Source organism: Schistocerca americana, chromosome 7, assembly GCF_021461395.2.
Source record: "Schistocerca americana isolate TAMUIC-IGC-003095 chromosome 7, iqSchAmer2.1, whole genome shotgun sequence".
In the NCBI taxonomy this organism is placed as follows: Eukaryota; Metazoa; Arthropoda; class Insecta; order Orthoptera; family Acrididae; genus Schistocerca; species Schistocerca americana.
The window spans coordinates 268825034-268841409 of NC_060125.1; the positions used below are offsets into that span (position 1 = coordinate 268825034).

General features: G+C 44.4%; 1 protein-coding gene across 1 annotated transcript in view; it reads right to left on the minus strand.

Annotated features, from left to right (window-relative positions):
• The window catches only part of LOC124622644, a 162795-nt gene extending 146645 nt beyond the window's left edge, over positions 1 to 16150 (minus strand). The window contains exon 1 of the mRNA XM_047148424.1: positions 16068 to 16150. Within this exon, the coding sequence (XP_047004380.1) occupies positions 16068 to 16107 (40 nt within the window). The 5' untranslated portion in view covers positions 16108 to 16150. The remainder of the gene's footprint in view (positions 1 to 16067) is intronic.
• Positions 16151 to 16376: the final 226 nt, after the last annotated feature.

Sequence of the window (16376 nt, forward strand, 5' to 3'; positions counted from 1 at the left end):
CTTATTACAGCAACGAAACGCCGGGACTGGCGCCAGACCTGCACACGACTCAATGCCACCCTCCCTATCAACTCCTCCAAGTACTGGTCCGCCTTCCATCGTCTTACTGGTTCCCTTTCCGCTCCCCACTACCCCCTTCTCCATAACGATCGCCCCCTTCCAGACAACCTCAGTAAGGCCAACCACTTCGCTTCCCACCTTTCCAAGGTCTTCTCCATCCCCGATGATCCCCACTTTGATTATTCTCTTTTCCCCACCGTCATGGAACGTGCTGATACCTCAGTCGCTCCACTTGCTCCTAGTATCCAGTACTTGGGGCAGTTGCCCCCCTCCGACGTCAACACTCCCATCACAGCACAAGACATTAAACTTCTCCTCCAGTCCAAACGTAACATGGCCCCTGGTCACAACTGTGTCACCTACCGTCACCTTCGAGAAAGCCCCTATTCCTTCCTAACTGTCCTCGCCCATCTCTATAATGTCATCCTCTCAACTGGCTTCTACCCTGACCTGTGGAAGACCTCCCGCGTCCTCCTATTCCTCAAACCCAACAAACCCCCTTCTGCCGCCTCTTCCTATCGTCCCATCTGCCTCACCTCTGTCTTCAGTAAGGTCTTTGAATCCATCCTCTCCCACCGTATCCATCGGCACCTTGCTCAACACCACCTCCTCCCCCTTACCCAGTGTGGCTTCCGACCCTCCTTCTCTGCTGACGACCAACTCCTCAACCTTGTTCACCTTCTGTCCCTCCAGCTCAACTCCCGTCGCTCCGCCATTTTTGTTTCCCTTGACCTCCAAAATGCCTATGACCGTGTATGGCATCCCGGTCTCCTCTTTAAACTCCAAACCTACGCCCTGCCTATCAATTTTGTCCGTCTGGTCGCTTCCTTCCTCTCGCACCGTCCTTCCTATGTCACCCTCCACAACACCAACTCCCGTATCTGTTATCCCACGGCTGGCGTCCCCCAGGGTTCTGTCCTCTCCCCTATCCTTTATCTCTTGTATACAGCTGATATGCCCAAGCCACCCCCACCAGTCCACCTTCTCCAATATGCTGATGACACCGCCTTCCTGGCTCTCTATCCTACCCTTCAACGGTCTCAACGTACCCTCCAAACCCACCTTAACCAGTTCACCACTTGGTGTAACCAGTGGCTCCTCCGTCTCAACCCCTCCAAAACCCAGGCAATCATCATAGGCCGCACCACACCCTCCTTTCGCCTCCATGATTTCTACCTCACCCTTTATGGTCGCCCTATCCAACTCACCCCCACCCTGAAATACCTTGGCCTCACCCTTGACCGACACCTCACCTGGACCCCTCATCTCCTGACCATCCAGCAGAAAGCCCATTCCCGCCTCCGCCTGCTGAAACTCCTGTCCGGCCGGACATGGGGATTTCATCCTTCTACCATCCTCCACACCTACAAATCCCTCATCCGTCCTATCCTCTGTTATGCCAGCGTCGCCTGGATCTCCGCCCCCACCCGCTTTTACAAGGCCCTCCAAATCCTTGAACGCCATGCGCTCCGCCTTGCCTTCCGTATCCGCCTTCCTTCCCCCACACGGCTCCTGTATGAACTGATCCCCTTCCCCCACCTCCTCTTGTTCCTCCAACATCTCCGCATCCTTTACATTGTTCGCAGGGTTGATCCCCCCCACCCTCTGGTTTCCTCCTTCCTCTCCACCCCCCGCCCGTTGCCGCGCCTCTATCGCTGTATCCCTCCCTCTCTCCACCTCCACACCCTCCATCTCCTTCATCAGGGCAATTTCCAACGCCTCCCCCTCCCGGATGACGAACTTCGCCGTGACATATACCCTTCCTTCCAACTATAACCCGGCCTTGTTCCCCCCCCCCCCCTCCCCAGGGCCCCCTTCTCCTCTTTCCTCCTTCTCCCAAGGCGGATTTTCCTCCATCCCCCCCTCCCCTGAGACCCTGCACCTCATACTTGCCTCTCTCTTTCCCACATCCCTCCCTACCTGGCCCTCTTCCGCGCGCCCCCCATTCCCCTCCCCCATCTCTTCCCCTCCCTCCCTTCTTCAGATCTCCCTCCTCTCCTTGAACCTGGCAGATCCTCTGTATTGATCATCATCAGTGTGCCACATCAGTGTTGTGTTTAGTGCTGTTTCTCGTGTGCGTCAAGAGATGTGATTTTAATTGTGTACTGCCTTGAGGTTCGCCGTCAGTGTTATGTTGTGTGCTCTGCCATCCGTCAACACCTTTATGCTCCAGTCATACTGTGCCTTGTGTTCTTTTAATCGTCGCAGTATGTGGCTTTTTGTGTGTGCTACTTTTAAACAGTTTTTTATCTCCATTTTACAATCACCCCGTTTTTTGTCTATTGCCTTCCATGATGTTCTCCCTTTTTTATATCTATGTTCGCCTTCTTCTCTCCTTTGCTGTTTTTAAATGTCTTCTATTGTTTTGTTCTATGTCTTTCGGCTGAAGAGCAGCGCATATGCTGCTGCCAGCCCGCCCCGATGGGGAATTGAAATACAATAAAGGAAAAAAAAAAAACCTAGTTCAGCCAGTCTGGTACTCGCTCTGGATTTCGTTTCTATCTCGGCGGTACTGCGTTCTGGTCGTTGCTCGTTGTTGACATTTGCCTGGCTCTGGTTCCAAGTGAATTTGTGTTTGGTGTTGTGGTTTCCACAAACCTCCGTTGTTTATCTCTTCCTCGTTGTGTCGCTCATAGTCGGTCGTGGTCGGTTGTTGTCAGTTGTCGTTGGTCTGTCGTCCGACTCGTCCTGTGTTTACCAGGTGGTGCGTGCTCCACCGCCGGCGGCTTCCCCGCCTGGCACCTCCGACCCACAGCCCAAGGCGTTCCCGCTGTTGGTTGTGGTTACTACACATCCCGCTGCTCTTCAAAACACGCATGTACACTGTGAGATGTGCGACACTTTGCATTGTCCTCATGGTAGGTGCTACATGTAGGGGTGGAAATGGTTCTCAATGACAGATGCTTATTTGTATTATCCATTGTGACTTCCAGAATGACTAGATCAACCAAGAAATGCTACAAAAACATTCTCCCTACAATAACGGTCCCTCCTTCGGTCTGAACCCTTCCGACAATTGTAACATGGTGTTTGCTTTCAGATTCTTCACGCCGCACACGCCGCTGGACATCTGCATAAAATATGATTCATCTGAAAAGCCCATTTGTCGCCACTCAGTGAAAGTCCAGTTGCGGTTTGGCATGCAAATTCCAGCCTTCGGCGCCGATGAACAGCAGTCAGTACGGATGCATGAACCAGTTGCCGCCTGTGTAGGCCATACGCAGCAACGTTTGGTGAATGATTGTTGTGGAGACACTTTCGGTAGCCCCTCGTTTCCTCTTGACGGTCAGTTGTTCATCAGTTGCTTGTCTATTCGCTCGTAAACATCCCCACAACCTTCGTTCACCTCTGTCTTCTATGGCCCGTGGTGGTTGCCTCGGCGCCGGTTTTGGATAGCACAATTTTGCCATGTACAGTATAGGTCATCCGCGGCGGCGCACGAACAGTTCTCGAACTTAGCCGTTCAGGAAATGCTCCCACCCTTCGCCAATGATCATGGCATTCTGGTCATTAGATAAATTTCTCTGTTTCCACATTACGGCAATGACGCATTGTTTCCCGCCCCAGTCCCTCTCCCGACATGCTTTATAAAATACTTCAAATGACTCTAAGCACTATGGGACTTAGCATTTGAGGTCATCAGTCCCCTAATCTAAGGACATCACACACATCCAGGCCCGAGGCAGGATTCGAACCTGCGACCGTAGCAGCAGCGTCGACTAAAGCGCCTAGAACCGCTCGGCCACAGCGGCCGGCTCATGCTTTATACACAGTCCACTGCAAGTGCTGACATCTGCCTTATGTGTGTGGTTATTGCATGTTAACGTTGAACATAGGTGGTGGTCACAATATTGCGACTAGACCGTGTACGACTAGTACAATTCAGTACGTTACATTGGAAGCCCAGTGCCCTACAGAAACGAAAGTGATATCATGTATGACAGAAGGAAGCTGAACGTAACCTCTGACGTTCTCAATATTCACAAAAAATTAATCAGATTGGATCAGGAGCGCTATAAAATTGCTAGCTGACGACGTTGTTGTGTAGAGGAAAGAATCGCCGTTGGAGGAAATGCAGAAAGACTTTGAATGAAATACCACTTGGTGTGATGAATGGCAATCCTCATTAAAAGTGAATAAAAGGAAGGCAAAGCCTGTAACACATAAAAAGAACCCAGCAGTATGAGACTACGAGATTAGTATAAGTATGGAGAGTTAATACTAAGAAGCGATGTGTAATGGGACTATTTCGTAAAATCATTATTACAGAGTGCTTAGATTTGTTGGGAGGATTCTGGCAAAGCACAGCGCCTCTGTAATGAAAATCGCATGCAGAACGCAACCAGTTTTAACTATCACAGTATTTGTAGTCCTTATCAAGTAGTGTAGGTATAACAACAGACATGGAGCGAATTCAAAAGCGTGCTGCTAAGATCGTAACTGGTCGGTATAGCTCAAGCAAAAGTGTAACGAAAATCTCGGGGAACTGAAATGGGTGTCTTTCGAGGAAAGATAACGTAGCTCTCGTCAAATTTAGAGCACCTGCATTCGAAGAAGATTGTGCGACTATTTTGCTGCCACTCGGTTAGGCCTCGCGTAGGGATCGTGAAATTACGTTAAGAGAGAACTGTGCGCGTACTGAGGCACAGAGATATTGATATTTCTGTCAAGCAATGTGCGAATGGAATAGTGCATAAAATCGCTGGTGTAGGAAAGAAGTACAATCTTGCGTGCACTGTACATGTATGTAGATGTAATCTGCCCTACATCGTTCACTTATCGCAAAAAAATGGTTCAAATGGATCTGAGCACTATGGGACTTAACATCTGAGGTCATCAGTCCCCTAGAACTTAGAACTACTTAAACCTAACTAACCTAAGGACATCACACACATCCATGCCCAAGGCAGGATTCGAACCTGCAACCGTAGCGGTCGCGCAGTTCCAGACTGTAGCGCCTAGAACCGATCGGCCACCCCGGCCGGCCTCACTTATCGCAGAAAGGGATTCAGCAAAAGCGGTCATGAAGTGCTACGAAAACCATTCTTGCCTTCATGACAAAGCTAATCTCTGGACTCAGACTACGCTGTGTACGTGGTTGGATTTTCGTTTGGAACTTTGCTCACGTTTCGATATTTGAGTATAATTTGGACCCCTGCTTTTTCTAAAACCATCTTGATTCGCATCTCAACTTTTCTCTTCTGTACTTCCACAGCTGCCTCCATGCTTCGCCCTCGGTGAAGGATGATTGTGTTAGGGCTGGTAGACCAGCGGTGGACTAATTCGACACTGCTTGCTATGTGTTCGTACTGCAGCTTTCGGTTGATGTTCATGTTGTGTGTATACTGGTACGCAATAAAAGTGATGGTGTGATAACTACTTCAGCACGAACCTCGTTTCCATAAGAATCATAAGGTCTTACTTAATAGCTTTATGAGACTTTTCTGTGCAGAATCCTGAGGAATTAATAAGAAATTTATACGACTAATATTTTAAGATTAGAAAGTCGCCTGATAGGCAAAAGATCCTCGTACCACAAACCACCTGGTTAGCGTTTATTTAGTTCTTCTACCAATGTTCGTAACTTTACAAGAAAATCCATGGCATGTTGACAACAATCACGAGGAAGCAAATTAAAAGATATCAATAATTACTAATGCAGTGGTGCTGGTTTATAACTTTGTGAACACTGTTCCCGCGGTCAGAATTAAAACTATTTACTCTGGGGCTCCTGTTATTCTCACCGTTCGAATGCTGACGAAAGTGCTGAAGGCGAACGCAAAGGGAAAGAGGTAGAAAACAGGCAGCACTGGAGCAGTGAGTACGCCACGTCCTCAATAAAACCGCGTCAGAAGTTGGCAGGCCTGGGCGAGACCTCGTTACTAGGACAACAAAACCGGCAGCGGCGCCAGCAGTTAATTGCCAGGCATCAGGAGCGGCTTGGTTTCTTTGTTTTATGAGCCCGACCGGAAACCGACGGCCCGTGAAAAGTTACTGCCATGGCTCTGAACCTCTGCCCTGGCAGCCTGTGAAGCTTAGAACCAGGCCATCCGACTTATCAGAAGAAGATAAAACACATTCCCACGTCAAGAGATTCAGTATTGCGGAATACAAAATACCCTTGGTACTTGTCCACCTCTTCCTGTCTTGTGCTTTTTTTATTTTATCTTCAGTTGCACTGATACTGTTGGTTTATTGCTGTCTGCTTTCTTCCTCTCCCTCTCTTTCCCTTTACCATCCCTTCATTTACTTGGTAGTGTAAACGCCGACTCTCAAGATGTTGTCTAGACAATTTTTCTTTCTTTTTCATATGATCTCTAAAAGTTTTCTGTTCTCCCGAGTCTTGCCAGCACCTCTGTGTTTCTCGACTCCCTTTTCAACTCACACCCTCTAGTTACCTCGATACCCACATTTATAGTCTTTACAGTTTTCTTTCTTTATCTTTTCTCAGTGTTTATGTCTCTGCAACGTATAATACTATGAACCATTTGTAGTGTTTTGCCAATCTTTTGGGATGGCGGTTTTTTTCGGTAGCTCACATACCAATTTCCTGTAGGACCACCGTTCTAATATTTCCTGAGTACTTGAATTTTGAAATCTGCTTTAATTCTGGTTCTTCTATCGTGATTGTGGCAATATCTCCTTTTTCCTAGTATCATACTTCCGTTTTCCTTATTTATTTTGATTGTGAGTTATTCGCATTTCCTATTTATATGTTCTACCGTTTCACCTTACTAGATTCACCTTATTAGATTCAGTCAACACACGCTCCGCCTATACAGATACCTCACTTGCCACCTATTCACTCTCCTGTGATCTAGTCCAGGCGTCTAGGTAGATATTAAACAGCATAGATGCAAGCCTACAAGCTTGCCTGATCCTATTTTTATTCCTTCAATTAGTTCTCTATCAACTCTGTCTCTGGCTTTCTTAAGATATAACTTCTTGACTATCTTTCTCCTCAATCGAATCTACGTTTTCTTAGGATGAGAATGAGTCTATCCCACGTCTATAGAAAATTTTTCATCTTCAACGCCGCATCTGACGAACAATCGTTCGACATGGGGGCTTCAAATTATGACCAATGTTCAAACCAGAGACTCAACTAGTATACGATGCAGTGAGCTGCACACGTTGGAAAACCATTCCTGGAGAACGATGCCCCAACAATGGCAAATGGAATGCTAGATGTGACACTGGCAATGCCAGTAAAGTAGTTTAAGTGAATATGGGAAATAATTTTAATTAAATTCTTCCAACCGTTTTGTTGAACAACTAGCCAAATACCAACACGAACTTGTTTCATTCCATTCAATAGGAAGAACATCATTCGCTCAGAACGTAGAAAGTCGCCAATGAGAAGGAGCAGGAAGGGTGGGCCGAGGAGGTTAACAACAAAAGAGTTTAAAGATATACACATCTCACAGTCCCTAAATTTACTACATCTTAGTCTCCATACAATAATTTCATACTAGACACCGTTGTAAATGATTCTACTAAGCAGAACATATCATATCATATCGTATCTTAAAAACCCTCTCAGTAGAACAATTCAGGCGATCTTCTTCTATTGCAATGCAGTTCCAACATTGTCTTGTACACCTGCGAGCTAGACAAAGAGCTCGCCAGTGCAGAAGTTATTATGCATCTTAATAAAGCAAATGCAGATACAAGTGAAACATCCCCTTACAGACAACCTTATGTCAAGTTTCTTGTTCATAGAAAGCTTGAGTCCCAAATGGGTGCCCGCCCATACAATAAGAGGTGGTGGTGACTTCAATGTAACCTCCATTTGTTGGCCAAAATACATTTTCAAAGCCGGTGGTACGTATAAAACATCGGCAGATATTATACTAAATGTTTTCTCCTAAAATTATTTTGAGCTATTAGTTCAGAAACCCACTCGAAATATAAATGCTTCCGGAAACATACTTGACGTTTTAGCTACAAATAATCCTGAACAAATAAGAAACATCAAGACGTATACAGGGATTAGTGACCAAAGAGCGTTGTAACGAGACTGACTACGGCAAATTGCACATCCAAATCCACCAAAAGTAAACTCAAAATATTTCTACTTAAAAAGTAGATAAAAATTCGTTTGACGCCTACCTGAAAGACAGCCTCCACTCCCCCCTAACTATGTACATGTAGACGAGATGTGGCTTAAATTCAGAGAAATAGTATTTCAGGCAACTGAAAGATTTATATCAAATAAATTAATAAAAGATAGCGCTGATCTCCCGTGGTACACAGCACAAGTCAGAGCAGCGTTGCAGTAGCAACGAAAATGCAAGCCAGATTAAAAAGCACACATACTCCAAGACTGCCGATGTTTTACTGAGAGAAATCCGCTAAATTTCGGTTACGTGATAAATCACACAAATTTAAAAGTGTAAATTCAACTAAATACTTAGGGATTACAATTACGAATAATTTCAATTAGAACGATCCCGTAGATAATGTTGTGGGTAAAGCAAACCGAAGACTGTGATTTACTGGTAGAACACATAGAAAATGCAACAGATGGACTAAAAACTGCGTACGCCACACTTGTCTACCCTCTTCTGGAATATTGCTGTGCGGTGTTGGATCCGCATCAGGTGGGACTGACGGAGGACATCTAAAAAGTTCAAATAAAGTTAGCTCGTTTAATATTATCACGAAATAGGGGAGAGAGTGCAACCGACATGATGCGTGGATTAGGGTGGCAGTCATTAAAACAAAGGTGTTTTTCGTTGCAGCAAAATCTTCTTGGGAATTTTCAATCATCAACTTTCTCTCCCCGAAAGCGAAGTTATTTGTTAGCTTCCACCTACACAACGAGAAATAACCATCTTCATAAAATAAATAGCGGAAAGATTTACGTGTTCGTTTTCCCGCGTGCTGTTAGAGGGTGGAATCGTGCAGAAATACCTTGAAAGTGGTTCAGTGAACCCTCTGCCACGCACTTAATTGTGAATTGCAGAGTGATCATGTAGATATAGAGGTTCGAAACTTAGCGCGGACGTCGGTGCCAGATGCTTTTAGAACTTCCACAATGAAACTCTGCTGACAGAAAATCCAAAGAGATTCTGATTGTATATAAATTACATCAGCGGCAAGACGCAATCAGTACTCTCTCTACAGGATTACGGTGGTAAAATGAAATGAAATGATCGAATGGCATTTTTGGCGGGGATATCCCATCCGAGGTACTCGGCAGCCTGCTGCAACTCTTTCGATGTGAGGCCGTTTCGGTAACTTGCGAGACAATTATGATGAAATGAATAGCAATGGTAATATAACCAATGGCAGCGCCACTAAATCGTAGTTGTTAAACACAGTTTTCCGAAATTCTTTTAACAAAGAAGACAAAGTAAATATTCCAGAATTCGAATCGAGAATAACTGCCAACATGATAACTTAGTAGCAGATGTTCTTAAAGCACTTAAAGACAAGCCTTCTCGTCCAGACAGCATACCAATAAGGTTCCTTTCGGAGTATGCTGATATAATAGCCTCGTACTTAACAATCACATACAACGGCTCGCCTGACGAATGATCCACATCAAAAGGCTGGAAAGATGCACAGGTCACACCAATACTCAAGGAAAGAAATACGTGTAATCCGCTGAATTACAGATCCGTATACCAACGTCGATTTGCATTATGATCGTGGAACATATAGTGTGTTCGAACATTATGAATTACCAAGGAGGTAACGGTCTATTGACACAAAGTTAGCAGGATCAGAAAATACTGCTCTTGTGGAACACAACAAGGTCTTTATTCTCACGAAGCAATGAGTGCTATCGACAGGGGATCTCAAACTGACAGCGTTCCTCACAAGAGACTTCTAATCAAATAGCGTACCTATGGAATGTCACTGCAGCTGTGCGACTTGATCTGAGATTTCTTCTCAGAAAGGTCACAGTACTTAGTAACAGACGCAAAATAATCTAGTAAAACAGAAGTGATATCCAACGTTCCCCAAGGAAGTGTTACAGGCTCCCTGTTGCTCCTAATCTGAATAAATGATTTAAGAGACAATCTGAGCATCCCTCGTAGAATGTTTGCAGATGGTAATGTCATTTACAGTCTAGTAATGTCATCAGGTGATCAAGACCAATCTCAAAAAGACATAGATTCAATATCTGAATGATGCGAAAAGTGGCAGTTGTCCCAGAGTAAGGAAATGTCATCCACATGATTAGTCATTTAGATTTAAATCAAGATATAACGTACTTCAAAAATGCTGATGAGAGTTCTATGTTGAAGAGTAGGAAAGAAAATTGAGGTAGGTTAGGAGACGATCACTTTGGTTTTAGGCCTAGTAAGGACACAAGTTTAGCACTGTGGTTACTAATATAAAAAATTTCGGAGGTTGTTCACGAATATTTTATGAGTATTGTCGAATAAGAGACCCATGGCCACTGGTGACTCGTTACATAGTAATAATGTGATTATGATTTATTCAGGTCGTTATCCCATTCATTGTAGCCACACAAGCAATGCATATCAGCCAACTCCTCATAAGCGAACACATTCAAACCGTAGTGCATCATTATTAATGTACACGTAACAGTACCGGGGAAACAATCCCGAGACAGGACGGAGACGTACTGAATGCAAGCTTTAGAGTACAGAGTCAAGAGGGCATTGCTGTTGTCAACAGCACGTACCGTGGGTGTATCCAACGATTTAGTTTCCAAACAGGACACATGGCTCAAACTGTCGACCTTTTCGCTGCTGAGCAGGTATTTTCAGTGCAACACAGATGCAAAAATAAATGCAAGAAAAGAAACGAACGAAATGCAGTTATTCTGTTACCAGCCACCGGAGACCACGAGTCCCTTACACCGAACTACTCAGAAAATATTGTTCAAAAATATCCGAAATGTTGAGGGGAAGTTCGGGTTTCCCCTGAATATTGCACATGCAGGGGGACAATACTAATGAGAGCACACAGCATATACAAGATGTAACTAACTTTCCTTTGCATACTTTGAGGACAGGGTTCTTACAACAAAACAAGAAAAAAGTCTGGTAAATATGGGCTCTAAAATGCATACCATAAGAGCTATGAACAAATGTTTAGTAGAAGAGATGAGGCGTAAGTAGCAGAGTTGAATAAGTGCTCACAGCTCTTCAAGGATGCATTTTACAGTCCATGTTTACCGAATGCGTTTTTTCCTTCTTTTGATCCATACTACCGGCTCCCAGAATATGGAAAGCAAAGAGCTTGCATTAGAAGAGATGTGGTTCACAGTATCGAAGATGAACAAGTGCTCATAGCTGTTAAGGTATGCACTTCAGAGCCCACGTTTGTTGGACGTTTTTCTTGTTTTGGTGTAACCCTGTACAGGGAATTTAGTTGCAACTTACATACGGCGTGCAACGGGTATAAGTGCAGATAGTTTTATATGTGGTACCTTAATATGTACACACATAAGTATGTTGCTTGTTTTTTCTCCGTGTCGAACAGCCTTCCCACAATCTCGTCGCAAACTTTGCGACCTGACTTTTCTGCAGGGTCGTAACTGCACCACTAAGTGGATTAGACTGTCATTATAGACTAACAGTTTTGCGTCCACACTTCAACACCTGGCCTGCTGCCTAGGGGAAAATAATCATTATTGGCTTGCTCTTGCCCCATGTACCAGGATGTACTAACGAACCTAAAACATACTACTTCTAGTAGCTATAATTATTAGTCTGCAAATGACGTAAATACTGATATGATGTTCAGCACACCATCCTCAGTCTCCAATATAAATAACTGTACTTATGCCCGTTACACACAATATCTATTTAGTTTCAGGTATTGCAGAGACCACAGATAACTGTTACACCTTACATATAGTACATAGTTATTACGGAAATCATGGTGTACGAAAGATATGAAGAACAGTTGGAAAGAATGGTGATGGACCGCATGGTGAAAAATGTACATAGGGCATTCGGTCGGAAGCTGTGATCAGTTGTGTGCTTATAAAATACCAGCATAATATGGAGCTATGAGCTCACTGAAATTAACCAACTGAGGGTCAGAACGGACAGTTTTCAGCTGCTTTCTTATGCATGAAGACTGGTGCCCAAGTAACTGTCCTGCCATTTTGACACAGGTTGTCCGGTTTTTCATTTCTGGTATGGTTTCTTCAAAAGGGCCTGAGGCCACAGCTGATTCACTAGTTCCGCTCCTCGCATTTGCCTCTTAGTTTCCTGAGGTGTTAAGTCCTAAGACAGTAGAAAATTCGATATCGACGTGCTGTTAAATTGGACCTTCCATCTTCCTTGTAAAAATCATCGAAACAGCATTGCAAATGGGTTCAAGTTCATCTCATTGTACTTGTGTCTGGTATTTCCTAAAGTATCACATTATACTAAAGTAAACGAAGAGAATAGAAAGACAGATCGGTAATACGTACTACAGTATAAAAATATATCCCTCGCTTCCCTAGACCCAGCAGAACAGAACACATAATATACTAGTATGTTCAGACCACACTCAGTCTCATAACACCAACTTCACGCTAACATTTCCGATTTCATTATGAGAGAAAAAGTATCAGTTTACGCTGATTGAGTTGCCACTGAGCTCACGTACTTAGAGTATCAATTCGCCATTGATTTATACGTTTCGTCCGCCTCCTTAGCTGAGTGCTCAACGCGGATGACTATCGTCCTAAGGGCCTAGGTTCCATTACCGACACTGCTGGGGATTTTTCTTTGGTGGAAGGATTGGAAACAGGTGCACCTAGCCTCGTGATGCCAGTTAAGGACTTACATGAACGATTAGCAGCGGCTCCTGGTCACGAAAACTGACAAATGCCGGGAGAGCGGTGTGCTCACCACCTTCGTACCGCATCAAATGCCACCATTGTGAGAGAATGGCACAATAGAGGGTCGGTATCTAAGGACTCGCCAGGACCTGTGGACGGCTACTGGTTTACTTTTATGCATTTCAGATATTCCATCAACGACATAAATAATGCCTTGCAGAATATCAGAGGATGTACTTGCTTTGAACTGAAGGCCTCTTAGAACACGTAGCTCAGTCCGTCAGTATCAACTGAAAGATAGACAGAAGAGCCTTTAGCGGCCAGGGGGCCTCATTGATGTCTTACATGACGCTTACCATTCACAGTACATATAAATGGCCCAGAAAATAATGGCAGCAGATCTTTGAGGGTATTCGCGAACCATGTAACTGTACACAGGAAGGTCGAATCACTTTGAAGCGCAGCGAGCCTCGCTCAGCTGTAGGCCTGCTCGTGTCTCACAACATGGACGGTTCACAGTCCTATCAGCAAGTTTAATTCATTGTCCATAAGTAGGCGAATCAGTCACTCATGCGGAGTACTCTAAGGTGCAACAACCGCATAAGTCTAGTTGTAGGGAATATATACTGGTACAAATAACCAGAACAATGTGTAATACATCCAGGAAGACCCTTTGCAAATCGTGTCTCGTTGTTCATCAACTGGATCTTTACCAGCCACGATAAATGAAATAGGCCGGTGAAGAACTATGCGATTCATCACTGATTTTTTCAGTGAATGCGTGAACGTCGCAGGAAAGACCTCCATTGGTAGCTGCTACAGGATAGAAGTTGGACATCGTGCAAGAGATTCGTCTTATAAATACAAACCGAGTCAAGGACCTTATTGAATCCTCCCAAGAACATCGAGCGCAGTTACCATGACAAGACAATCTGAATAATTTGTGCTTAATAAGAAACGCAGTGTTAGCCAGCCTTTCCACAACCCAGTGGTGCACGGAATGGACATGGGGTTAAATGACACTATTGCAGTATGCACTCTTCCCCTCCGCCGCTCACTGCTTTGCAAAATACAGGTATGGTTGGAGTGATTATCATCATTTATTTTAGTTCATAACATCATACACATTGTCTATAACAAACGCTCAAAATGGTTCCCAGGTACAGAACTCATTGACGAAATATAAGGAGTGCGTTGATATTGGACATTAATCCCCGTTGATATGTTACTCTATAGTTCCGCCAGTGTGTATAGCACGTTTTTATACGCCCTCCCTTTAATATAGTCCCACGGGAAGAAAAATGGTTCAAATGGCTCTGAGCACTATGGGACTCAACTGCTGAGGTCATTAGTCCCCTAAAACTTAGAACTAGTTAAACCTAACTAACCTAAGGGCATCACAAACAGCCATGCCCGAGGCAGGATTCGAACCTGCGACCGTAGCGGTCTTGCGGTTCCAGACTGCAGCGCCTTTAACCGCACGGCCACTTCGGCCGGCACGGGAAGAAATATGGAGACTTTAGATCGGGAGAACGTGGGAGCCATAATCCTTTCGAACTGATCCGATTAATAAGATTTCGCTTAAGAAACGAAGCGTCTCATCAGATGTGTGACAAGTGGTACCGTCCTTCTGCAACAAACAAATAGTTCATTTACCTCAAGAAGTGAAATAAACTGTGTACACGACACTATTCAGTGAAGTTTCAAATAAAATATGGGCCCAGCTATTGAACTTCGTGATACGGCACACAACACTCCAATTTTCTGACAGTGTATGTGAATTTTCGGTTAACCGAATTCTTGTGTTTTGGCTATTCATCTATCCAATAAGGTGAAACCACACCTCACAAAGAACACGACACAGTTCTGTGATTCCATGGATGTCAACAAATGACCGGAACCATGTACATTACGCTGTAAGCTTTTCTTTATCCTGCGCCAAAAATTCACTATGAATACGATATGCATAAAACTTTAATTTCTGCGTCACTTTCTGAGCACTACCATACGATGTCTGACACTGGACGTTTTGAAGGCGAACGCGGCATCACATACTTCACCTCAGCTGGTTGAGAGTCCACCAAAATGCTCAATCTCCGTCTCCTTGTCAGCAACTGATCCGCATTCCCGGAAACAGCAGATTAATCTTGTTGTAGCTGAATTGTTCGACTTTGTGACATCTGGATTTCCCAAAAAATAAAAGGATCTGTAGCACATGCATATGAAGGACTGGCGAAACACTGTTCAACAGTGTAAACGTCACATTAGGGACATTCAGTTAAGACCCATAGTGCTCAGAGCCATTTGAACCATTTGACTTTTGCAGTAGGGTGAACAGCAGAAATATCCATAAATGGTTAAAAAGTTCAAAAACCGGTCGAACCTAATGACTGATGAGCAACGTCCTGGCCGGCTAGTTGGAGTGTCAACTCCATTGCTCGAAACCCGCATTGACGACATTATTCGTGAAGACCTACTTATTACTGTTACACGTATAGCGAAAGCAGTTGCACTAAGCGTTGCCCATATTCGTGACGTTATCAGTAATAAGATGAAGTACGGCAAAATAAGTGCAAGATGGATATGAGAAGAGTTAACGCAACAGTACAAAAACACAAGGAAACAAGACTCAGCTGTGTAGACCCTTGAAAGAACGCTATGAAAAGGGAGATGTGTGTTTCCTAAACAAGATTTTTTTTTTTTTTTTTTGGTTCACTCAGATTCAGCAACAACGAGAAGGTGAAACAATCTGTCTGAAAGTGGCTCAAACAAGACAGACGTCGTTGCATCTGATATAAACAAAATAGTTCATCGTTAAAACAAGTGAGTTACTATTGGTGAGGAGTACGTTGGTAAGTAGTAGAAGTCTCATTTCGTAAAATTACAGCTTTTTTGTAGCTATTTGTCTGTTTAATTAATAAATGTGCCTTGTATTCAGTCAACCTGTCAGTGAACTGCGATCTACTACAGACGTCTTGAGACGTGTATCTGTTGCATTGGCGTCTTCGTTTGCTTTTCGTGCTATCATGCTGATGGGGAAATGCAGTGTAGCTCCTACTTAGAGAGACGTTTATTTTTAAACACGCGACTTTCCGATCGTACTGTAGAAGCTCTACACAATGGGATCAGAAGAGTAACGTTCTTGCACCTGGAATCGAATCTCTACACGTTCCAAAGTTGTCAAATTTCATGAAAACTGCGCAAATGTGTGCCTGTCTACATATAGGGAATGGTCACTTCTTACCGGCGAACAGCACCAGTAGCAGCGCGCACAGAACCCGCATGGCGGCGTAGTCGTCGTCGGCCACTCTTGCATGCGACTGAGATGGCGACCTAGGTGTCAAGCTTCTGATTGACGGCGCGAGCGATAAGCGGCGCGTGCTGATAACCCGTCTCCCTATCAGGAAATCAGCCGTGAAATGTTGACGCACGCTTTCTTTGTCAGAGGCACCTTACCTTCTCGGTACGCCAGAGCGCTATCGCCCATGCAGAACACAGAAGGGTACTCGCATGCAACTTTAAGCAGTTTTTCACAGTTCTGAAACCAAATAAT